We start from the raw sequence: 25,857 nt of genomic DNA, 5'->3' as shown, positions 1-25,857 counted from the left end.
TCTGTCATTATCTCGCTAGCCTCAATCAAATTTTCAGGCAGCATGTGCAATATTGGATAAATATGCTTTTCTCTGCCACATTCTTAGGTCATTGTCTACTAAGATGATGCAATGACATAAGACTCAGCAACTTCTAAATTTCATGCTTGATCATAGGTTCCTTTATAAACACTATGTCATATTTTAGGAAACTAAAACTTAGGGGATATTTGGATAAAGCTATATGATTTCTCAGTGTGGAAGTATAAATGGAACAGAGTAAAGGACATAGTTTTAATGTATGTAGTTGCTCAACAAATATTTTTTGGTGGATTCATTTAATAGAGTCATAAAAATACAGGGAAGCCCAGCTGATGTGGCTCAGTGGTTGAGCACCAACCTATGAACCAGGAGGTCAGGTCACATGTCCAGATTGTAAGCTCGATCCCCATTATGGGATGTGCAGGAGGCGGCAGGTCAGCGATTCTCTCTCATCATTGATGTTTCTCTCTCTCTCCCTCTCCTTTCCTCTCTGAAATCAATAAAAACATATTTTAAAAAGATGCTGATGCCTGGGCCCCACACTCAGAGGATGTGATTCACAAGGCTGGAGAGTAGCCTGGATGTTAGCCTTAAAAAATACACACAGGGAAAAGAAAATTTAAAGAACGACAAAGTGGTTTTCAATGTGGAGTGCCAAATATCCTAGGGCAGTAAAAGAAGATAAAGACCAAGAAGAAATGTTTGGTATTTCCAGCTCTCTCAGTGGTAATCCTTGAGAAAGTAGGCTCGAGAGAATGAAGAGGCCTGAAATCAGTCCTAAGACACAAGAGAATCACAACAGGGAGAAATGGTGGTGAGTGCATGGAGAACTGGAAGCACAGGCGGTATAAGAGAAGACTTGCCTTAAATTAGTCTTGTGGTTTGTATTAGTTGATGCAGAAAAGTGAAATCCCAGTGGGACTAAAAAAAGTGACTTTTTCAAGCCGACCCTGCAGAGTATTGAGCTCAGAGCAGCCTTCATTTATGTAGCCTCTCGGCTTGCCAGCTGGCTTCTGATTGCTCAGGAAGCAGATGAAAGATTGTGTGGACTCACAGCCACTCCTAAGGGAGTCAGACCAGAGTACCTCTTCAGCTCCCAGCCTATTGGACGCAAGGGTCAGTGGCCCTAACCTACCTTCAAGGGAGTCTAGAAATTTTTGGTCAGCATGTGCAATATTGGGTAAGTATGCTTTTCTCTGCCACATCAGTGAAGTAGGTCATATTGTTTACTGAGATCTTAAAACTAAAGCATACAGGTTGGACTTTACAACTTGTCTTGGACTGTTTTAGTTTGAACTGGTGATCCGGGAATGAGAAAGTTTCTCCAAGTTAGGTGCTGACACCACCATCTTCCTCCGTGCTATAATAATACCTTTCTCCCTTTGACAAATTACTAGTAAGACTAGACTTGGTCATTTTGGAAGACTTTGAGCCACAAAACGTATGGTAAAATTTGGCAGCTTCACAGATGTATGATTTGGCCTGGGATTGCCAGTGTGCTGACCTGGGCAGAGAGAGGCTATAGAATTCCATCACGGATGAGAAAGACAGAAAATAATAAATGGATCAGCAATACTGGCTCCCTGAGGAGATTCTGGGATCAAAACCTCTGGGATTGAAGCCTTATACTTTCTTTATTACCTTTTGCAGGTTTGCCAAGCCTGTGTCCATTTTGTATCAGTGTCAGCCTTCATTCAGCTAACCTGAGGGACAGAGCAAGAGCGGGTAGGGGAGGGCATGGCTGTGTCCCTCCTACTTCCTGTGAGTCAGCCAGCGGTCACTGGCACTGTTTTTTTCAGTCTGGAGATGAAGCTCAGCATCCATATTTCTTTTCTTTACAATATGTACCACGGTTGCTGTTCCTCTCTCCCCAGGTCTCAGAACACCATCAACCATCCAGAACAAAGCCCTGGAAGTTGCAATAAAAAGGTTTTAAAACCTCAGAAAGGAAAGCCCGAGGAAGTATCACCACAGTCAAGGCAAATTAGTATCACCCAGTGAAAAAAGAAGGCTCTCGCTTCCATAAAAGACTCTACGCAGAAGCCTGCCTCCTGAGGCATCCCAGATTTCCTGGGGCTCTGTGGACTAGCGCGTTAGACCCCATTTTAAGACAAATGATCTGATATAATATGATGATCCATGGGCAAGCAGTCAGCAGAGAAAGTGATGATAAGCTCTTGGAAAACAAAACACCAACTCCTCTAGGCGAGAAAGAAGAAAATGTGGATGGTGGTCATCTATAAATAACCTTATTGTTCATGAAAGATCTCTCTCTCTCTCTCTCTCTCTCTCTCTCTCCTCTCACCCTCCACTACTAACTACTATCCTGCCTTCCTTGACTTTGGAATCCTTTTAATGATTCTTATATAGAAGTCCAATATATAAACCAACAGTGTTGGGTGGTAGCAGGGGGCAGGGTGGTTTGTGGATGGAGCCATGTGATGCTGCTGGCCTGGGCCCTCCCTGCCCTCCTTCCTGCACCTAGCCTACCTCAAGCCCTTGCTAAGGCAGTGCTGGAGAACTCTAGGATTTCAGAGAACACAATGAGACCATCACTGATCCAGGACAAAAGACTTAAAAGGCTGCAATAATGCATTTTAAATTGTGTACTCAAAAAAAGGAAATTACGAGTTTTTATTTACAATTCTAGATTTCTTTCTGTCCATGTTAAAAAATTTCCCATCTATTCCAAATCCCTGATTTCTAGGTTTTGGTGTAACCTTACCTCTCCCTACATTTCTATTGTCTTCCAGCTCCATTCTGTCCCTTATTTTTTCTGTGTCAAGATCTCATCCATATGCTTTCTCTGCCTGCAGTCTTGCCATTTGTGTTTATTTGGGTAACTCCTACCTGTCTCAGCTCAGTCTTAGAAAATTTCATCAAAACCTGAAATATAGTGTGTACTCTCAAAATGTACTTCTCCTTTAGAACTCTTTGTCATGATTTCAGTTATGTAATTAGTATGATTATCTGCTTAATATTCAGCCCCCTCCCCTCCATCAGACTCTAAGCTCCATGCAGGCAAGTTTATATATCACTTTGTAACTGGCAACTAACAAAAGAGTTGAGGAATGATGGGAGTTAAATAAGTATTTATGGAATGAGTAAACATCATAACCAGATGAGGCTTCCCATTGGCTTCTCTTTAAAATCAAATAAAAAGGTTGCATTTCTAATATGCTAGTATATGTTTTCAGTTTAAATCTCATGAACATTGGATTGACAGTCCAACAATCAGATTTTTGGGGGGGTATAAATAATGGCTCTATGTATTTAGATGGTGTTTTTATTAAAGTGCTTTTCCCTTGTATGGTAGCATTTGAGCTTCACATTAACCCTGTGAGGAATGTAAGTCAGTTATTATTATCTTGTGCATGAGGAAATGAATAAATCGGCTGAGAAGCTGTATCTTGCTTTAGCTTCTAAAGCTAATTAGTGACAGAATTGGAACAAGAACTAGCCCAGTGGTAATTGTTTTAAAAATTACCTATGTAAGGGTATCCTAAGTTGGAGCCTAGTCTATGAGCAGTTCAGGAAAACAAACACATAATACATTCAAACTGAAGTTACTATCATTGATTCATGTTTTCACTGTAGGTTCTGGCTTATCAAACTAAGTGAAAAAAATGCCTACTTCTCCATAAGGTTCTGGATATGTAGCTGAATTTTCATTTATATGCATCTTTATGTATCCAGAAGTATATTATCCTCACATTACAAATCCAAATGTGGCTATGTACCAGTAAAACTGGCTTTATGCTAAAGCATGTGACCATATCAATTGGGAAATCTTTTTTTTAAAATATATTTTTATTGATTTCAGAGAGGAAGGGAGAGGGAGAGAGAGATAGAAACATCAATGGTGAAAAAAATTAATTGATTGGCTGCCTCCTGTACGCTACACACTGGGGATAGAGCCTGCACCTGGGCATGTGCCCTGACGAGGAATCAAACTGTGACCTCCTAGTTCATAGGTCCATCCTCAACTACTGAGTCATTCAGGCCAGACTGAGACATCTTATTAAACAGCAGCCTCCCAAATACTTGGGCAGAAATAAGTTGAGGTGCCTCCTATGAAACTGCTCTGGTAAATGCAAGTTCAGTAGCCAAAAGTGAACTTTAAAAAGTGAAAAAATATTCAGAGGAAGACTTGTTAAAGGAATTAGTAATGGGATATGGGAACATGTTATCTTCAATTTGTGGGCATGAATCCAGACTCAATTATTAGTAACCCTAAATCTGTTGCATTTGGGAATTTTAGAAGCTCTGGAGGAATAATTTAGGATGGAATGTCTCTGTTTAATGAACTGACATTTTTATTTTTAAAAACAACATTTTCCATGTGCGTGTGTTTGCTTTTCTGATTCCTTTTACTTATTGTTGAACAGGTACTTCTCATGACTTACTCTTCTGACATTGTTTCATGCTAAAGATACATCATGATACATTGAAACTCCACTTTAGGACTATTTGCCTCTGAAAATATTTTCATAATTAAAGCAAGTCCTTTCTGAATCCCACCCAAGAGATTTTTATTTTTTGAGACAGTAATTACTTATTGTTCCACATAGTCTTATTTCAACAAGATTCCAAGTCTTGAGACTCCAAAGACAGTGTCACAAGAAAGTAAAATTGAGTTCTCATAATGTCTGGAAAAACTGTAGCTGACACATCAAGATATGGATCATTTTGAGCTGCCTCATGCCACCAGACCATTCCCCCAAATATTTACTGTTTGGAAGATAAATGGTGCATTTGGCCCAAGGAAAGGTCAGAAAAAGAATCAGGAGAAAAAAAAGGCAAGGCCAAGAAAAGAGTCTTTGGCCTTGGCCTTGCCCTTGCCATCTTCAACACACCATCTCTGTTTTAGTTGGAGGTCCTTGAGAGGTCCCTACAATATTGATAGCTCTGGACCAAGTACAGAAGGAAATGAGTCAAAATTGTGTGATGTAATACATTAGAGAAGTAATGTGTTTTTTTCCAGGCCTAGCTGATTCTGAAAAATTACCGTTGTAATTGGTGGTTTTATAGATAATGTCAAAGAATAGACAAAGGTCCCAGAGGCTCAACTTTATCGATCCCTAGAAACATCTAGATTAAGTTTAAGGCATGCACGTGGAATTTGGAGGCATTTGTAATGCTTTAAATGCCACTCCCTCTGTTGCACCTGTTCACTGGTGAAATAGAGGACTTCACTTAGAAAAACAAGCACCTTCCATGAGCACTCAATTTAGTTGTTTGAAAAAGTAATTGGAGAAAAACAAAGAGATTCTTGTTCAGTCTGAAATTCAGAAGAAACTCTTGCCAACTTTATGAATGATGAGAGTTCTACTTTCCATGTCGAAATTGCTGGCCCTATTGCTGATATCCATAAATTAAGCAGCTGTTTTTTTTTTTTTCTTTTTGCAATTAAGCACACAGTACTCACAATGCACAATAGGTCCCTTAGAAGTGTGTCTAATCTGTCTACTCCCATTTAAAAAAATACTGGATACAGGATTATAAACAAAGAGTCAGTTACAGCACATCTGTACGAAGCTGGAGAGCGGAGTTCCAGGAGGATTTACATTGGGAAAATCCCCAAAGCAATAAAAAGAGACAAGCACAAACGTGTCCACGTTCCAAATAGTGAGGCAAAGCCTGCTCCCAAGCCAGCATGCTGATTCAAAGGATTGGAAAGCTTGTGTGTAATAAAACATAGTTCAAATAGCTATGTTCATAATACCAGGGGTTGCTTATAATGATTGTTTCAATGAGGAGGAGGAACTACATAAAATTACTTTCTAATGCAATCTGTTAATTTAAAACTTCCACATTCTTGCTATAATGGTCTCATGATTTGAAGACCATATCAACCAGCTCTAGTGGAGTCTCAGAAATGACCTTTAACCAAAGCTGTGAGACTCTGGCTTCTTTATTTATGATAATGATAGACCTTAATCACCATATTGTTCCTTTAAATGTTAGGGTAGCAAGCACCATCAATATCTTTGTTCAGGTCTAACTGCTCATTTAGAAAAGAAGTTTACTGCCGTCAGAGTCGTCCAGGCTGGGAGTGACAGCTCTCTCTGGTTCACCTTCACCTCAGCGTGACAGAACAGGCAGCAACCTGGAGCATGCATTGGTGGATGAGGCTGGGCTGTGTTTAGAAGTAACACCTGTGTTTATCTGTGCTTACAGGTGCCAGGTACCCCTTTGTCAAAAAGAGCAAAGCTTCCACCAATATATTAGCCATTTCTGAAGAGGGCTTATGGTATCTTTTGTTTTCCAAAGAGTCCTTTTTTTTTTTTTCTCCAGCTTTCTAAATTTAGTTAGATTAGAAAAGAATTAGATTAGAAACATTCAGAATCAATCATTCTAGGGCTGAGTCTCTAAACCTAAGTGATAGAAGTAACAATTTAAAAATGATAGTCCTCTTAATTATCACAGAAAGAGATTCCTTTCTTTTTTATTCTGATTTTCTTTCTTTGGCCCCCCACCCCCGCCCCTAAGGAATCACATACATGTTTTTGGAGGCATAACAGCTCTAACCCATCATGAGCAGACACATTGAAATGCCTCACTATTGTGGTTACAGTACAGGATTTACTTTGGACCTTGAGCTCATTAGGGAAATATTTGACATCTCAACTCCAATTATTTAGTAGTCACCAGGCTGCAAAGGCCACACATAACTGCCTGCAATGGGTTATAATTGGAGAGGATCAGAGGAATGATAGCAGAGAACTGCATTGCTCTTGGTCTCCAAAGACAACAATACCTCAGGTCATGGTTCCTTTCCAAAGTATACTGAAAGGCTGGAAAACAATAGGAGTCCTTTCAGATTCCCCAGATCGGAAATATTATAAAATCAGCTCAGCAACGTCTTATAGACCATATTTGTCTATTCTTTCTTTAAAAAAAAAAAACAACTTTGTGCATAAAGCATTCTTATTTTCCCCCTGAAATATTCAGTTATTGAGTAGCTATCTGGCTCTTCCTCTTCTTTGTTCTCTATCTCTTCCTTGTCCACAATCCAGCCTTGGTTCTGAGTCTGCCAAAGAGCTTCATTGCCAAGGGCAGATATGTTCCCAAGAATTTTGTTTATGAAAAGAAACCATTCTTTCACTTATAATATTTCTTTAAAATTAGTTTTTTTCTTCTAGAGTTCTGTTGCTGAACTATTATTATTAATGTATCAGCTTTCTTTATCTTCCCGAAGGCTTTATTTTATCAATACCTTCTTTACTTTCATGGAGGAATTCTCATGGTTTCCATGGGTTTTGTGAAGAGGATAATGCTGATTTGCAAATGATTATAATGCAGATTCTAAAAAATTTTTAAAAAGCTTGTTCATGCTATATGATTCCAACTGTATGACATTCTGGAAAAAGCAACACCATGGGGACAACGAAAAGCTCAGTGGTTGCCAGGGGTAAAGGAGGAGGAGGAGACATGAATAGCCAGAGCATAGAAGATTTTTAGGGTAGTAAAAATACTCTGTCTGATATTGTAATGATGGATATATGTCAATGTATATTTGTCCAAACCCATTAAATGTGCATCAACAAGAGGGAACCCTTAAGTAAACAGTGGACTTTGGGTGATTATGATGTCAGTTCATCTTTGGTAAAAAATATACCATTCTGGTGAATGATGTTGACCATGGGGGGAGACTACATGTGTAGAGGCAGGGGACATAGAGGAATCTCTGCACTCTACTTTCCATTTTATTGTAACCTAAAACTGCTCTAAAAATTATCTGTAAAAGAAAACTTATTTACTACTAGCCTTTTGTTGTATTTCTTCCTATCCTTCTATATTTTTTCTCCCAACACACATGCATTTTCTTTTCCTTATAAAGTTATAGTTTAAGGAATTTCCTTTTTATAAAAGAAAGCATAATAAACTCATGTAACTACCACTCCACTTCAACAGTTATCCCTCATTTCACAAGTCTTTTCTCATCTCATTTCTAACCTTGTATTACAATGAAGTAGCTGTAACTCTATTTACATAGCTCTCCCCTTATTGTTGGATATTAGATTATAGTTTTCAAATATTAGGACAAATTCGGTGATAAGCCAATTTTTACGTGTTTTGTCCCTCATATATAGGTTTATTTCTTTGGGTTCAAAGGCTGTTTTCATACATTTGACACGTATTATAGCTAAACTAATTTCCAAAATCCTTGATCAATTTATACCTTCAACCATAATTTTATTTTGTGTAATTTAAAAGTTGCAGGTTAAATATGTTTTTTGGGGGTGTTACATGATTTTTCTTTTATTAAAAATACCCTAAACAATTTTGAACAGTTTTTATTCTAGTTGTGCTTCCTCATTTTGTGACCTGTCCTTACCCTTTATTTTTTGAGTTTTCAGTATTTTTCAAGGTTTTAATATGTGATCTCTAGATAATAAGGATATTAACTATTTGAGAGAAGTAATTCTTAAGGGCCAAAACTCTACACATTTTTAAAGTGAAAAGCTAATGTTAAGACATTTTAAATTTGTAGACATTTGACTTGTTATTGGTTGAACAGACCTGGGTGAACACTGTGGATGATTTCATGGCCTCAGCAATGTTGTTAGAGGGAATAGCCCAGGATCATTGCTAAACCTGTTATTTTTTAACACTAGAATGCAGAGATATGTGACTATCTGGACAAACATAGAGAAAACTATGGAACTATTGGAAAAGTTAATCCCCCCAAAACATGGAATTGTTATTAAAACACATTTTAAAATAATGCATAGCCCAAATAACTATCCTCTAGTTTTTCATACTCTATTTAAGTATAGGGTAGACAAAGAGGAGTATTCAGAGGAGATCCTGTGATAGGTGGTTTGTGATTCCAGGAGCTGTTTCAGTATAAGCTCTGCTATTATGTCTGGCACCAGCCTGGGACCTGCCTTTGATATTTAGGTGATTGCTTACTCACAAATATGCAATTATTGTTTATAAATGAAAAATGTACCCTTAGCTGCCACTTCCACTACATTTACCCCATGACAGAAAAAAAGTAACAGAGAATAGAACTTGAAAGAAGAAAAGGTGACAGAAAATGTTCTCTGAAGAGCCATGTATAGATGGCATCATGAGAAACAGCCCCGACAATCTGCAAAGTCTAGGGTCATCATGGGGAGGCGGGGCTCTGCTGAGGACGAGCTGTTCTATATGCTGTAGGATATGGAAATATGTGTATGATTACAATGCTGTGTGCATTAATACATTCAATACCCAATCCCATCATCCTGAGACAAACCAGGCAGAATAAATTCAGATGTATATTTTAGAAATAACGAACTTATGAACTCTTTTAACCTTTCCCTTTTCCATCTTCTAGTATTGAACTTACCTGTTTTTGTTCTGGGTGATCTAGTTCTTCAAGGACCTGCTAGGTGATTACAATTAGTTAAACAGTATTGCAGAATATTAGTGGTTTATAATGATTTACTGTGATTCACCCCCAACCTCACCCAATAACATGTAGTTTTAATGAAAGTCTTTGATGCCTCAACTCAAGAACATGACTTAGAGTGGAAATTTAAAGACTGGTGAAATGCTGATGATGAGTGTAGTGATGATGACAGTGTGGCCAGAAATTTGACAGAGAGTTTATTTCAGTCTTTCAGATTTTTTTTTTTTTTACAATGGAGACTGCCTACTTTTATCTATTTAGCAATGATTTATTTAATATGTACATATTTATATTTGAACTTTATCAGAATTACATATATATATAAATTATGTAGGACTTATGCTAAAAATGTCTGTACGAAAATTTGATTTCAACTTACTTTTACTTCAGTACATATAATTTTAAAAGGATACTGTTGTTAATTCACATTAACATAGAAAAATATTTATTCTCACTTCAATTGTAAGGCTGGTTCTCTATATCATGGAAAAGTATAGAAGAATTGGTAGAATAACCAATTCTTCCCCCTTATTGAAGTGGGGGAAGAATTGGTTATTCTACCAATACCTAACAGTATAAGCCAGGCATGTTCCTTAACTTCTCAAAGCTTCAGTTTACTTATCTGCAAAAAAGAAAAAGGATTAATAGTACCTATCATAGAAGATTGTTTTGAGAATTAATCAAGATAGTATGTTATTAAACTATGTAAATTTTAATAGGCAGCTGCTGACATAAATGATGGTAGAACTGCAATATGAGAATTGCAATTTAAAAAAGAAAAAGAATTTGGAAATTCTGACACATTGAGTTCTTTTCACTATTTGTTTGCCAGAAATAGTTTATTAAAGGTAATAAAAAACTATACAGCTAGATTTGTTAAATATACTTGGTTGATGACCACTAAAAGATATATTTACTTAGTTCAACAGAATGAAGGCATAGTTTTTTAGAGTGTTGAATTTCTTTTAATGTGTTCATTGGATTACTGTGAGTTTCTTCTAGTATCTGCCTGTCAGAAGAACAGACTTGTTAACAGATTCCAGGGGCAGCTGTGAAGACGAAAGCTGTCAATAACTTGCCATTAAGTTCTAAGCTTCAGTCTAGCATGGAGAATGTGTTAGTCTCTGTGATGGATGATCCCTCCCAAATGCTGCATTTAAAATGGCTTTCTGTTGTGAATAGTTAATCTTACTGAGGTCAAACGGAGACTTAACACAAAGTTATACTTTTTATACTATTATCGAAGGAGGTATTTGTATAAAACAGTCTTTGTTCATTTTGCAGAAAAATTAAAAAAAAATCTGTTAACATGATTTTACATGAGGGCTCTCCACCAGATGAATGAATCCATTTTGAGAACAGAATTATTCCATTACAAACCCTTGAAATAATGCCCAAATAAGAGAAATTGAATATTCCACTTTACTTGATCATCGTAGGTGAGGGTCTTCCTTAATTGTTTTGGTTAACTGTTTGGTATTAAAATAACCTCTGCAAAGGTTTTGACCTTTCAGGGAGATGGATTTGCATTGGGGGTTATTCCTCTCAGAGGAATGTGGAGCTTTTCTGTCACGGCTCTTGGTTTAATGAGGGTGAAGCCTTTCAGATGCTAGATGAGCTGCTGTGGTCTGATTCTCTTCACCAGGACCTTTGTCATTTGAGTAGAATGAGTTCATCTTGCGGTCCTTTAGAACTTAATTGGTAGAAGGGCTGGGTGAAGCTTGAGAGTGAATGACCTTCATAGGTAATTCTTAAGAACCATCTAGAAGTCAGCTATTTCTCTAAAGCTTGCAGTGAGACTAAGGATGTTCTAGATAACATTTGCCTACAGTCACTGGATGGAAAGATAGGACTTACTAGAGATGATCCCACAACTCTTGAGGTTTAATAATGGGTAGAAAAAGATAATGGTTAAAAACTGGGGGTTTGGACTCAACAGATTGTGGTGAAAATCTTGCTTCTATCCCTCAGTCACTAAATGGCCTTTGGCAAATGGTTTACTCTTCTCCATCTCTGTTTTCATGTCTGCAGAATAGAAATAATAATTACTACCTCTGAGTGTTTTTAGATTTAAATAACTTCACATAGTTAAAGTATCTTATGGAATCCTAGGCTATAATGGCATGCAATAAACTGAAGTTTCTCTATGTATTTATTTCCCTCAGTAAACTTTTCCCCTCATTTAATAACACTCTTCCCTTTCTCCACTATTATGGACTGTAAGAAAGAGTGCTCTTCGGGTTATAATAGAGACTATTTCTCAGATTTTTCTCCCACAGAGAACAAAGAATTTTACAAAAGGACCTCTATTCTTGGGCCATCATTATCTTCAGTGTCTGACTGACGTGGAGCAAATGCATGGCCACATTTGAATGCCCCTCTATTTTCTGCAGCAGCAGTCAAGGTCAGAATGATACTATTGGCCATCAAAAAAAGTGTAATGTGTTGGATCTTGAAAGGCTTTAACTAGAAATTCTTCCCCCTCTCATATGCACCATCCTAAAGGCCAGTCTCAAAGCTTTTTAGTTTCTCTTCACACTTTTATTTTTGGTCCCATACACTGTTAGTGTGCCTTGCCTTGAACTATTTGAGGTTCATTGTTTACTTTCTTCTTTGGAGTGTATTTCTAGCAGCTTATTCTTAGTGGCCTTTTGTTCAACTTCTCAGAGTCCTTCAGACTTTTAAGACAATGGCAAATTAAAAGTTAATGCATTATTATTTGTGGCTTGCTGTAATTCCATCTTAGTTTATGAGATGGCTTAGCCCAGAAATGCCAAAGCTTTCAAACTTCTGACTCTGATCCTGCCACAACACTTCAAATGTCTCTCAGACTGTACAAAGACTCCTGAATAAGCCAGCAGAATGATTTTCCTACTGTTACAGAGTCTGAAACACGAAGTTTTAACCCCTGAAAAGTTGTCCAGGGGATTCATAGGCAGATGGTAATTGTTGAACTTTCCCGGCATGATGATGCCATTTGACTACTGATGGCTGCTCCTACTTTACTTGCATACCCCCTCATATTTTTTATCTTAGTAAACTTTAACTTCTTTATCGTTCTTAAAAAGGAATAAATGTTCTTTTTAAAATATTTATCTCCAGCTACGTGTGACATTGAAGAATAACCAATTAAAAACAATTTTTTTAAAGAAAACAATGATTACTTTCCCTCCAGGATATATGTAGTAGCCAAACCATCTGTGTTAAAGAGACATCTACTTTTCCAACTTGCCGGGCACGATGGCTCCCGCAAAGAAGGGTGGCGAGAAGAAGAAGGGCCGCTCCGCCATCAACGAGGTGGTGACCAGGAAGCTCACCATCAACATCCACAAGCGCACCCACAGCGTGGGTTTCAAGAGGCGTGCCCCTCGGGCACTCAAGGAGACCCGGAAATTTGCCATGAAGGAGATGGGGACTCCAGACGTGCGCATTGACACCAGGCTCAACAAAGCTGTCTGGGCCAAAGGCATAAGGAATGTCCCATATCATATCCGGGTACGTTTGTCCAGAAAACGTAAAGAGGATGAAGATTCACTAAACAAGCTGTATACATTGGTCACCTATGTGCCTTTCACCACTTTCAAAAATCTACAGACCATTGATGTGGATGAGAACTAATGGTGATGGTTGAATAAAGTTATACAACTGCAAGAGAGAGAGAGAGAGAGAGAGAGAGAGAGAGAGAGAGAGAGAGAGAGAGATCTAAACTCAGTACAGTATGATAGGACTCTAGGTACAGGCGTACCTTGGAGATATTATTGGTTTGATTCCAGACCATGGCAGTAAGGTAAGTCGTAATCTTTTTGCTGGTGGAGGGTCTCCCCCTTCAATTTGTAAACAATGCACCATCTGTGAAGTGTGATAAAGCAAAGCATGATAAAAAGAGAGGCAGTCAGAGCAGAAACAGTATAGCTCAACCCTAAATTATTCATTTATTAAAAATTATTTAAAAATTAAATTAATGCCTTTAACCATGCTACATCTTGACTCAGTTTCTTGGATGGTGAATACTTATTACTGATCAATTACATCTTAGTCTCAATTTTTAAAACTTGTGCTCAAAATTCTGTTGATGGATGTTATAGATTGATGTTATAGATTGACAGTAGGAACAATGAAACCCGGAATGCTCAGTTGCCACAATGGTCTTGGCAAGGCAGGAACTATGTGCGTGGCCACACCCTGAAGCACACCTTTTGCATGTGAGATGGCTATTTTGATTTTTATTGTTTGGACTGTCAGGCTGAAACTTTAATCATGAGTACCAGGAAGAGTTTCAGAGGTACTTTGTAAAATCCTTAGTAACTGTTACATAAAGTACATCTCTGGGTTCAATGCAGTGCATTTTACTAAAGAATCTACATCCACAGCATTAAATATTTCACAACAAAAGCAGTGCAGATTATGAATAAATCAATTTTATGTCATAACATTTTACATTACAAAAACTTACTCCAACCTGGAATACTGTGGCAGGCTTGTATTGTAGGGCTTTCAATTCTAATGGAAGATGGTTCAAATATTATAAATAATTAATTTTATGTACTACAAAATAGCTTAAGAATTTTTTTCATGTTAAAAACAAACAAAGAGAAAAATGTTAGAAGAGTATTTGTTGTGATTGTGGCAGAGGTTGAGAGATTGGAATTAAAATAAAACTGTCCTAACTGTAACTTATCTATTTGTGATGTGCGCAAAGTATAAAAAGTTGGCAGAAATGGAACCATTTTAAAATGGAGTCAAGGCAGCCATTCCAAAGGAATTGCATTACACGCCTTGAACCTGGGCAAAAACAAAAAAACAAAAAAAAAAACAACCTTTGAGCTGTGACAAACCAACATTGTCTTATAAGCAACTATTTGTAAAGCTAACAGGCAAGCAGATGTCCTGATCACAAGGACTGGTAATTAATGACATTTTAAAAAAATCAATAACCAGCCATGCATCACTAAAGAATAAGTTAGCTTGTTCACACCAAAAAATATATTTTTCTCTTATTCATGTGATAATTTCCCTTCTTTTTCTCATAAAAACCCCTTTGAGTTTCTGCCTGAGTCTATGCCTCTAAATTGCAATTTTTTTAAAATCTCAAATAAACACTTGCCTCTCACTTTGACTTTTTATTTTTAGGTTAAAGGCAACTGTGACAAATTCCTTGGTCTCCTCTTGAACTAGCTGCTTTCCTTCTACTTGATTTCCAATTCTAGACTAAAATGTTCTAATGAAGCTTCTTTTTATATTATACTAGAGGTCCAGTGCACAAAATTCATGTACAGGAGGGGGGTCCATTCAGCCCAACTTACACCCTCTCCAATCTGGGACATCCCTCTCACAATCTGGGACCACTGGCTCCTAACTGCCCCCCCTGCCAGCCTGATCACCCCTAACCGCCTCTGCCTGCCGGCCTGATCGCCCCTAACTGACCCCCATTCTGGCCTGGTCTCCCCCAACTGCCCCCCCTGCCGGCCTGGTCACCCCACACAGCCTGCTGTTCAGTCGTTTGTTCATCCATCACTAACCCACTTGCCAGCCTGGTTGCCCCACGCAGCCTGCTGTTCAGTCGTTTGGTCATCCATCACTAACCCACTTGCCAGCCTGGTTGCCCCACGCAGCCTGCTGTTCAGTCGTTTGGTCGTCCCTCACTAACTCCCCTGCCTTCCTTGTTGCCCCATGCAGCCTGTATTCAGTCATCTGTCTGATTGTTTTGGTCATGACAGCCCTGGCTTTTTATATATTAAGATAACCACTATCTTATCTGTAAAGGAGTTTCTAAAAGACTATAAGTTACAAACATTGATATTAAAATATTATTTTTTTCACCTAAATCCTAGTTTTATTTAACTCCATGTCTAGATCTTTCTTTTTTAAAAAAGTTAATTAATTAAAAAATTAATTTTATTGAAGTAGTATTGTTTAATAACATTATTAAATTTCATGTGCACAGCATTATAAATTTATATCTGTATATTCTATTGAGTATTCACCACTCAAAGTAAAATTTCCTTCCATTGTCATATATTTGACTCCCTTTACCCAATTCATCCACTCATTACCCTTTTTCCCCTCTGGTGACCACCATTCTGTTGTCTATATCTATGAATTTGTTACTTTTTTGTTTTATATTCCACATTTGAGTGAAATCATACAATTTTTGTCTCTTTCCATCTGACTAATTTCACTTCACATAATACCCTCAAGATCCATCCATGTTGACACAATGGCAATATTTTATCTTTTTTATGGCTGAGTAATATTCATTATATATATGTGTGTATATATATATATGTGTGTATATATATATATGTGTGTGTGTGTATATATATATGTGTATGTGTGTGTATATATATATATATATATATATATATATATATATATATATACACATACATATATATACAGTCTCACATCTTTCATTCATCTGTTGATGGACACTTAGGTTGTTTCCATTTCTTGGCTATTGTAAATAATGCTGCATAGGGCATATATTTCTATGAATTAATTTTTAATGTTTTCAGATAAAAACCCAGAAAGGGAACATTTGGATCATATGACAATTTTAGTCTCAATTTTTAAAGGAAACTCTATACTGTTTTTCATAGTGGTAGCACCAATATATATTCTCACCAATAGTGTACAAGGGTTCTCTTTTCTCCTCATTCTTTCCAACATTTGTTTATTGTCCTTTTGATGGAAGCCATACTAACATGTGTGAGACAATATCTTATTGTGGTTTTGATTTACATGATGTTGCACACCTTTCTATATGTCTGTTGGCCATTTATATATTCCTTGGAAAAAGGTCTATTCAGATACTCTGTCCATTTTTTTACATTGAATTTGTTGTTGTTGTTATTGAGTTTTAAAAGTGTTTTTAATAGTAACCCTTTATTGAAAGTATTACCTGGATCTGTCTTGATAAGGAAATCTAAGTGGTAATTTTACTTAAATCTTATACAATTAAATACTGTTGTAGGGAAAGGGAGTGGCCCAAAAACCAAGACTCTTAACAAACTAGAGACCTTGTACACAGATTCGTGCACTGTTGGGGTCCCTCGGCCTGGCCTGTGGGGATCTGGCCGAAACCAACTCTCTGACATCACCGAGGGGTCCTGGATTGCGAGAGGGTGCAGGCCAGGCTGAGGGACCCCACCGGTGCATGATCAGGGCTGGGGAGTGATTACGTGATGTCTCCAGGCTGTGTCCAGCCGTCTCACCCAGTCCAGATTGACCAGACCCCAGCAGCAAGCTAATCTACAGGTAGGAGTGTCTGCCCCCTGGTGGTCAGTGGGCATCATAGCAACCGGTCGAACAGTTGACAGCATATTAAGCTTTTATTATATAGGATAATTTAACAAATAAAACTTAGCTTGTTTTGGTTGTTTTGGAGAGCAAAGAAAGGGAACAGTGATGCTTGAGAACTGATCACTAAATGATTGTCTTGTGCAATCTCCTAAAAAGGAAAACAACTGGGTGCTACAAATAGTTATTTACAAAAGATTATTACTTAAAAAAGAGATTATTATTTGACCTATTATTTTTTCTTCAATGGTTATACATTGCAATCTGCCTTATAAATAAAATAAAACACTTGAAGATACACGTAGGATAGAAAGCAGTGCTCTCAGCTTCTATACCACTTTCTAGTTTATTTGAGATTTTGTCCTTAACCTTCAGATAGGTTGTTAAAGATCTGTGCCAGGTCAGTAAATTAATTGACTGAGTTTAAATGTGTAAAGCTCTACCTCCTCTTGAAAACAATGAAACTGTAGAAGACAATAGAACTTGCAGCGGTAGCAATGTAATGGCTTACTAAAGTGAATTAGTGGCCTGTACCAGATTTCATCTAGCTCTTTAACATATGTTTATCTACCCAGCTATCTCTTTATCTATATAATGTGTATGTTTATGCACAATACATAAATGTTATGCAAAATGTATATAGAAGCAGATGCTTTACAAAGATTAAATGTTATTTTTTATATGTCTCCAAAGTCTGTGTCTCATATTAATACAATGGATTGTCAGGTTTTTCCATTGTTCCACTTCAAAGCATGCAATTATATTGCCTTAATTGGAAGCACTGATGTGTTTTCACCAAGGATGTTTATTTGTATTCTGACTACTGAGATATAAATATGGGACCATTTGCTATTTTTAGTTTTCTACTAATGTGGATTTAAAAAAAACACTTTTTATCTTTATAAACAGACACATTGAGTTTATTGTAAGTTCAAAACTCTGTATTTGTGTTGGGATCATACAAAAAAATCTTACTAGCTATTGTACTGAAATGAATCTTTATTCAAGGGTCATGATAATACACAGCAGAAAGTATAACAGATAAATCCAGGGACTGGCTGACTTATGTATTACTATACATCTGACTAGCATGGATTCTATCCAAAAAGCTTTGTGTGCATTTGACCAGAAGATTCTTAAATATTTTGTCATCTCTGATCAGTTTGGTTGGCATGGATTTAAAATAAATTTTTCATAGTTATATGTTGCTAGTGAAAATACTGTTTCCTCCAAAATTTTTTGAGGATATAATCTCCAGGGATTTTAGTGGAACATTTTCATTTTGTCAAGTGATATCAGTATTAATGTATACTAATGCTCAATGAATAGGTATTATATACTTTTTTTGTTTGTTAAACCTCACCTAAGGATATTTTTTTCCTCATTGCTTTTCAGGGAAAGAGTGGAAGGAAGGTACAGAGGGGAAAAGAGAGTGACAGAGAGAAACATCGATATGAGAGAGACACATTGATTGGTTGCCTCCTACATGCTCCCTGACATGAGGGAGCTGGGGAGAGAACCCTCAATCTAGTGTATGCCCCTTCGCCAGGAATCAAAGCCTTGACCCTTCCTTCCATGCCCAGGCCAATGCTCTATCCATTGAGTGCACCAGCCAGAACTATGTATTTTTCTTTAACCCTGTGTATGACAGCAGGGCTCTGTTGACCAACACTGCATGGATTCTGCCTTTTTCATATCTGTGGCCTCAGTGAGATGAATTAATCAGTTAAGTTAAAATTGTCTTTGCCATAGACTCTAGCAATGCCATTTTTGTCACTGACTGTGTTCCAGGTACCAGTTCAAGCACTTCACATTTATAAACTAACTTAATTTTCATAGCACACATGATGTACATTTTATTAGCTTCCTCATTTTATAGTTGAGGTAACCAAGGCAAAGGGAAATTAAAAGACTGTGCTCTCTCATAACATTGAGGCTACTGTTCTTTAATTAACAAAAATATCACCACAAATAATTATTATATATTTAGCATTTATTAAGAGGCCATCATAGCTCCAACATTTCCTTTACTTGTTCACAATGTCTTTTTTTCAAAGCTATGAAAAGATTCAATACCCCTCAGTGCTTTATCTACTAGTAAATCAAAATGCAGCCAAAAGAGCTTTTTAAAAAAAAACAAAACAACACAACTTAGGCAATAGTGAAGTGACAATAATTTGTTCATTCATTTATCAATACTGTATTGTGCATCTGCTATGCACCAAGCACTTTCCTGGACATGAGGGATACAAAGAATACAAAGACCCTAAGGGAGATTATATTATACTAGGGGCCCAGTGCATGAATTCGTGCACCTTGAAAGGAACTGTGGGCTGCAATGCTGCAGTGGGCACAAGGGTGAGTTTCGGCCCATCCTCTGTGCCCCGCCTGGCCCCTCCCGCTGTGGGCCCCTAGTCCCCTGTTTGCCGGCAGCCCCACTCCCACTGCCGTCACTCACACCCACTGACTGCACAGAGCAATTGGGGCCAACACCAGCAGTGGGTGCGAGCAGGGCCGGCACCATCAATGGGGGCAATTGGGGCAGCAGCTGCCCCTCGCACCCCCTGATGGCACCTAGTGATCAGCACCAGTGCTGGGCGTGAGCAGTGACTCTGGTGTTGGCTGCAGATGTGAGTGGGGCTGTCGCCAGCATTGGGTGCGAGAGACAGGTGCCAGCCCCTATCGTCCCTCAGGAGCAGGAGGAGGTGGAGAAGCCTTGAGGGGCAATTGGGCCGGCAGCTGCCACTTGCACCCACTGACGGCACCATGTTATTGGGGCTGGCACCAGGCACCAACAGTGGGTGCAAACGGGGCCAGTGCCCGCAGCAGGTGCAAGCACCGGGCAGGACTACAGCACGCGGGAGCAAAGAATTTTTAGTAACCACCAGAGGCTCGCCCCGATGATAGTGACCGGCTCCCTGCCTTGGTCTGGTACCCCTGCTCACTCTGCCATATTCCGTACTCTGATGCCTGCTACCCACACCCACCATGTTCCACACACGCCCCCTGGTGGTCAGCGCACATCATAGCAACCGGTTGTTCAGTTGTTTGGTTGTTCTGCAGTTCAGTCTATTTGCATATTAGCCTTTTATTATATAGGATAACACAACCAAATAAGTAAAGTCATTATAGATTGTGGTGTATCTTCAGAAACAGAGTAGATGCTGGAATATAAAATACATAGAAAGTTTTTTTTGTTTTGTTTTTTAGATAGAGATAGTCAGAAAAACTTCTCTGAGGAAATAACTTCAAGTGAGATCTAAGGAGAAAGAGAAGTCCTAGGAAGAGCCAGGAAGAAGGTATCAGCAAGAATCTGGTGAAAACAAGAGCCCAGAATGTTCCAATTTAGGGAAAGCCAGTGTGGCTTGAGCACGGTAGTGAGCCTGGGCTCTGTACATCAAGAGGGCAAAGCAGCCAGATTTTGCCATGTTCACAGGGGCAGTTTGACTTGCCATTCTGTCAACTGCCCTGATGGAGTCCGTCGGCACAACACAAACTCAATGGTGTTAACTTTGTTCTTGGTGGAGTGCATTCCATGGCAGTGACAGGAACTAATATTTACTGAACAGGTATTATATGTTAGTCCCAGTAATAGGTATTTTACATATTTGTTTTCTCATTTGATATTTACAGTCCTGTTATTAAAATGCATCTCTATTTCCCTAGGTAAGTAGACAAACAGAAAGGGTTCAGAGTAGTTAAGTAACCGACCCAAGGTCACATGGCCATGCGTGGGTAATGGAGCCTAGACCTGACTCCAAAGCTTGAAGTGTTTCTTACTATGTCCAGCTAGTTCCTTCTGACAGTGACAAGTCAGCATGTGGAGGATGAAATTGAGTGATCCCACATAAAAGTGTCCAATACAGAGCAGCCAGGAAGTTCTAGAAGGATGTGGTGACTGCCTAACAAAAATTTGTTGGAAGCTGGGGAGGCATGGCCTGTATTAGGCATTTGTGGAAAGCAGAGACTGAGACATGGAAAACAGGAGTCAGAGCTTCTTTGTATCAGAGTGGAGGCTTGGAGAGGACAATCATTTGTCTTATTTCCCTAGTGCATATGTCTCTGGACAGTGTTTATTAGCAACCATGGGAAGGAGTGGCAGGTAGAAAAGGGTTATTATCAGTTCAGTTCCCATCAGACTAGTCTAAGCCTCATCCTTAATTTACAGTTTCCACTTCTTACCCAGCAAAGCTATAATAGACATGAGCATAACCCAAGGCTCAGAGAATGTTTTAAGAGTATGACATTGGTCTGTGTGCAATCATATTCCTAGTAGACCTAAACAGCTAAGTGGGTATTTCTACTGGGTTTGGGAGTAAAAAGATGGAAACTTTGCAGTTTCCCTCCTTAGTAATAGCATAATTTCCCCCTTTTGCATTCAAGTTACATATGCATTATTCTTTTTTTTAAAAAAAAAATAGGGCCACTGCTTTCTCTCTTCAGAAATCTGAGCACTGATATCATATTGTACTAGCTGTTTCATGGGAAAAGATGGATTATAAGACTATGAATTCAAATGGTGGCGGATTGCTGCTTTTTGAATCACCAGGTTCCTGAATATTAATTTCACATGTGCACATCTTAAGACATAATTAAGTTGAACAGCAACCTGATGGAAGGTTCCATCTTGTAGTGCTCAGACCTTATTCTCAGACTCCTTAGAGACACTATAGTTTTCTTTTTCTGCTCAACATCCTTCATTTGATACACCTCTTTTGGGTTATATTTTTCCATGAAGTTATTTTAAGTCAGGAGCTTTTTTCCCCCTTGAATGGAAATAGGTTTTTCACTTTCAAGGCTGTCTAACAGGATGAAAAAAGTTGTGTAGAGAAGATTATGCACTGAGCCTTATTTTAAAGGGAAAAAAAAAACAACCACAAAGATTCTGATGGGTAGAATACTGTGTGAATTTTTTTTCTGTGTGTGTGGATTTATTTAATAAGTTCTTATTAATGGGTTGATTCTAATGGAATAAAAGAAGAAAGTAGAGAGAGGAAAACTGTGTGTTATAGTGGTACATTTCCATTTTTTCTTTTCTTAAACAAGTTCTTGCAGAGTTGTGAACTGAAAAAGTTCTTCAAGAAACTACAGTTTCCTGGAATGCCTGCAAGATAACTTCTTTCTCTCTTTCGCTCTTAGGGAGTCCCATCAGGGGAAGAGGGTTCAGGATTTAGAATGAGCATGTCATCAGAACTTACAGTTAGTTGTCTAACTCTGACATAAAGTAGAGTGGTAGTTCCCAAAGGCAACACCTAGTAACACAGTGATCTCAGAGATTTCTACAAAGCCCTGAGATTTTCATGCAAGAATTCAGATTCAATAGGAAAGGTAGGTGCAGGGGGGCGGGGGGGCATAGAAATCCATGCAATTTTTAAAAGCTTTTCTGCAAATTCAGATGCAAAGTGGGTTTTAGAATTACCAAGTAGAGGACTGAACTGTCATCAGTCATTAGGGAATCCTCTTTTCCTCACTCAGCAAACCACTGCAAGCAAAGAAACAGGCCACCTTGCAGATGAGCGCTCCTCCAGGCTCTGACAAAGATAGGTTACTACCCTTTCCTATTGCTATTTCTTTGTTGATTTCTCTACCTATTTAAAAAAATATGTTTTTATTTATTTCAGAGAAAGAAAGGGAGAGGGAGAGAGAGCTAGAAACATCAATGATGAGAGAGAATCATCGATTACTGCCTCCCGCATGCCATCGAGTGACAACCTGGGCATGTGCCCTGACCAGGAATTGAACCATAACCTCCTGGTTCATGGGTTGATGCTTAATCATTGAGCTACACTGGCTGGGCTCTCTTCCTCATCCATTCATTTCTTCCTTTACTAAATCTTAGCTATATTTGCAGTGAAATTTGGGCAGAAAATGTATTATATGGACTTATTTTTAAAAATCAAAATGTATTCTTGTGAGATGATTACTATGTTCCCTTAATGCATTTATCCCACAACAGTCTAGTCTGCCCATATCCTTCTTCTTGAACCTGGGTAGGGTAGGGTGAGCCTGTCTCTTTTATCCAATTGACAGATTATATATCACTAGCCAGCTCTTGTCACTGCCTCTCTTCACTTGAAGCCCAGCACATCTGGACCTTCCAAGTCCTAAATGTGAATGTCTACTGCTTTCATGGATCCACTGGCACTGAGCTTGATGATTTTAGCACTTGCCTCACCCCTTTCTTCCTCATACCATCTTCTACTGTTGATCTCAGCAATTTACCATTGCTGCTCGACTGGACACTATCCTCATGATTGGCTCCTTCAGAGACTCTGCTGTCTTCTCTTTGGTTCCCATGATTCTGGATTTCATCATTGCACCAACATGGAACCTTCTACTGTCTCTAGACCTAGCCTGTTCACAAACTGTTTCCCTTGATTTTGCAAAAAAACACTTATGTGTCTTCTTCTTTATTAGGGTCCCCTGGCATTATATACAGATCTTTCAATAACCCCAGATTAGCAGGCTCCATCTGACATATTTGAGTGTCTTAAGTTTGAATATCATTGTTGAATTTATTTAGTTCAACAAACACCTATGGAAGGCTATTTGTGTAATACATTATACTATATGCCATGAATCAAAGATAAATACCACACTGTCATTGTATCTGAGTATTTAATTTCTACTTGGATAAACATATAGGTGGTTTTAATACAATATACAGTATACTATGACAGAATTATGCACAGGGCACTATGGAAACACAGATAAAAACAGGTTTAGTTCAGCTCATGATGTAAGGGCTGGAGGAGAATTATGGAGAAGAATGATACTTGAAATGAGTCCCTAAGAATAGAAGTGGGAGTGTGTTATAGGCAGAAGTAATCTGGTCAACATTAGCATGCAAGTATGAAGGGTGGGCTATGGATGAAGACGTATTGGAAAGCCATGGTAGGTGAGATGGAAGGGTAGGTGGGGGTACCATGAAGAAGGCCGCAAGTACTATGCCAAAGTGCTTGGATTTTTCCCCTCTAGTTGATGGTTTCCTGTTAAGAAGTTCCTGCAGGGCAGTGGTTTCCTTAGATTTGTGTTTTAGATCAATTGGGATGGTTATTTTTAGTGAATGGATTTCAGATCAGCAGTGCTGGAGGCAAGGAGACCAGTTAGAACATAGTAGTGATAGTCTGGGGCCTTGATTCAAGCAGGAGTTATTAGAATAGAAAAAGAGAGGATTTGAGAAATGCTAAGAGGTAAAGTTGTGTAAGTGTATTCATTAATCCCTTAAAATTAATATTCACTGAGTGCCTGCTTTGTGCCAGGCATCAGTCTAGGTGCTTTCACACATCAGTAAACAACACAGACAAGCATCTCTGCCACCATGAAGCTGATGTTTAGTGGGAAAGATGGGCAATAACAAAAAAGTAAATGTGTCGTGTACACATAGCAGTGCTATGGCTTGGAGTAGGGAAATAAAAAGTGTGGCGGTAGGATCACCAGATTTAGCACGCCCCCTTTTCCCCCCCAAAATACACAAACAGGACACCAGGTTACATTTGAATTTCAGCTGAACAATGTGTAATATTTTTTACTATTAATATATTATATGCATTTTGGGGAATACACTTTCACAAAAATATTGCTCCTGTTTATCTGAAATTCCAAACATAACCAGGTGTCCTGTATTTGATCTAGCAATCCTATTGTGGTTGGAGGTGTTATTTAGAGATGATGGTAAGCGAAGCCCCCCTAATGTATGCTCTTTGAGCATTGCCCAGAAGGAAGTGCAGAGAAAGCCAGGTTGCTATGTCTGGAAACACCATGCTGACGAGGGAACAGCAAGGGCGAAGGCCGGAACCAGGAGCAGGAAGTGCTCCAAAGCGCTCAGGAGGCCGGTGTGCAGGAGCGGCAAAGGAATCACAGTCAGCGAAAAGCCCAGGTTTCCGGGGACTGAAGCAAATATGATTATGGGGACTCGCTTTCAAAAAACAAACAAACATCAAGTTGTAAAACTTTGGTCTGCGTAAAAATTAATTTAGAATGATAAAACAATTTACAGAAAATGGCAACATTTAAAATATACAAAGTACTGCAAATATTGCAAAATCCAGAGAAATACAGCATTACTTTTATTAACTGACTACCTAACACACCCCTCTGTAATATATTTCCCCTACATTTTGAGCTGCGCATATTCTGACCTTCTCTTCTTATGAAAATAATATCGTGATGTCCGTTTCTATAGAGAGAGGAAAGATAATTTAGTCTTTAGCATGGTTGAGGAAAATTTGTGCTTTATTATCAATAACTGAGAAAATTTTCTTTCAGTTTGTTAATGCTGATGTCAAGTGAAAGTTTAGATTTTTGTCAGATTTAGGAAAAATCTCTGTCATAATGTCTTCAAATATTAGCAGTAAGACTTAAGGACATTTCAAATTTTCTGAGGCAGAGACTGATCTTTAATACTTTTTGAATCAACAACTCACCAGCAATTTGCTGACGATGTCCTCATTGTAGTAGCATATTCCACATGTTATATTACTTTTGTTGATGTCAGTATTGCACTGCATCATGGGATATATTTCTAAAAGAAGAGCACTATTTCGAGTAGCCTTTGATGAGAACTGAATCCTACATGCATGTTTTTACACAGATTAGCTTCAGGCTTCATACATTTCAGTCTTCCTTTTTCTTCCATGTTCCCGGTGCTCAGCAACCCTACACCTGCTGTTACTGTAGTAGTTCTCATGATATCTGGTGAGCTAGCACAGTGAGTAGTAACAATAACAACTTAAAAGGATGGCTAACAGCGGCCTAGGAGTACATGGAAGTGACTGCACACTACATAAAGGAAGCCCTCTAAACCCAACTCCATGTATCCTCCTATCAGCGTCCCCTGCAACTATGATTATTGAAAGATGAAACAGAGGGCCGGAGACCATGGGATACCAAGATACAGGCTTTATTGGAGAGAAGACCCCTGCTGGCTCCCTTTCATTGGGAAAAAGAGGGCGTGCCGGGGTGTAAGCGCCTTTTGAGGGGAGAAAAGGAGGGGACGGGGCTTAGGGCACTCAGCACACGCTGATTGGTGGTTTCATGTAAGGTACATGATTAGGGACCTAGGGACTTAGGAATCGGGGGCTTAGGGTATTTGGCAGGTGCTGATTGGTGGTTCAATGTACAGTCCATATAAG

The 25,857-nt window shown here is 38.6% G+C and overlaps 1 protein-coding gene across 1 annotated transcript; it reads left to right on the top strand.

The window, feature by feature from the left end:
- Window positions 1–12,661: 12,661 nt before the first annotated feature.
- Window positions 12,662–13,042, top strand: LOC307102871 (large ribosomal subunit protein eL31-like; the record flags this gene model as incomplete). The annotated part of the gene is made up of 1 exon (XM_079776560.1): window positions 12,662–13,042. Exon 1 carries the CDS (start codon window positions 12,665–12,667, stop codon window positions 13,040–13,042), a length of 378 nt encoding a protein of 125 aa, XP_079632686.1. The 5' UTR covers window positions 12,662–12,664.
- Window positions 13,043–25,857: the final 12,815 nt, after the last annotated feature.

The sequence above is a fragment of the Cnephaeus nilssonii genome (genome assembly GCF_951640355.1).
Source record: "Cnephaeus nilssonii genome assembly, chromosome: 7".
NCBI lineage: Eukaryota > Metazoa > Chordata > Mammalia > Chiroptera > Vespertilionidae > Cnephaeus > Cnephaeus nilssonii.
The sequence above is the reverse complement of the archived record's forward strand: the minus strand, read 5'-3'. Positions and strand labels throughout refer to the sequence as shown.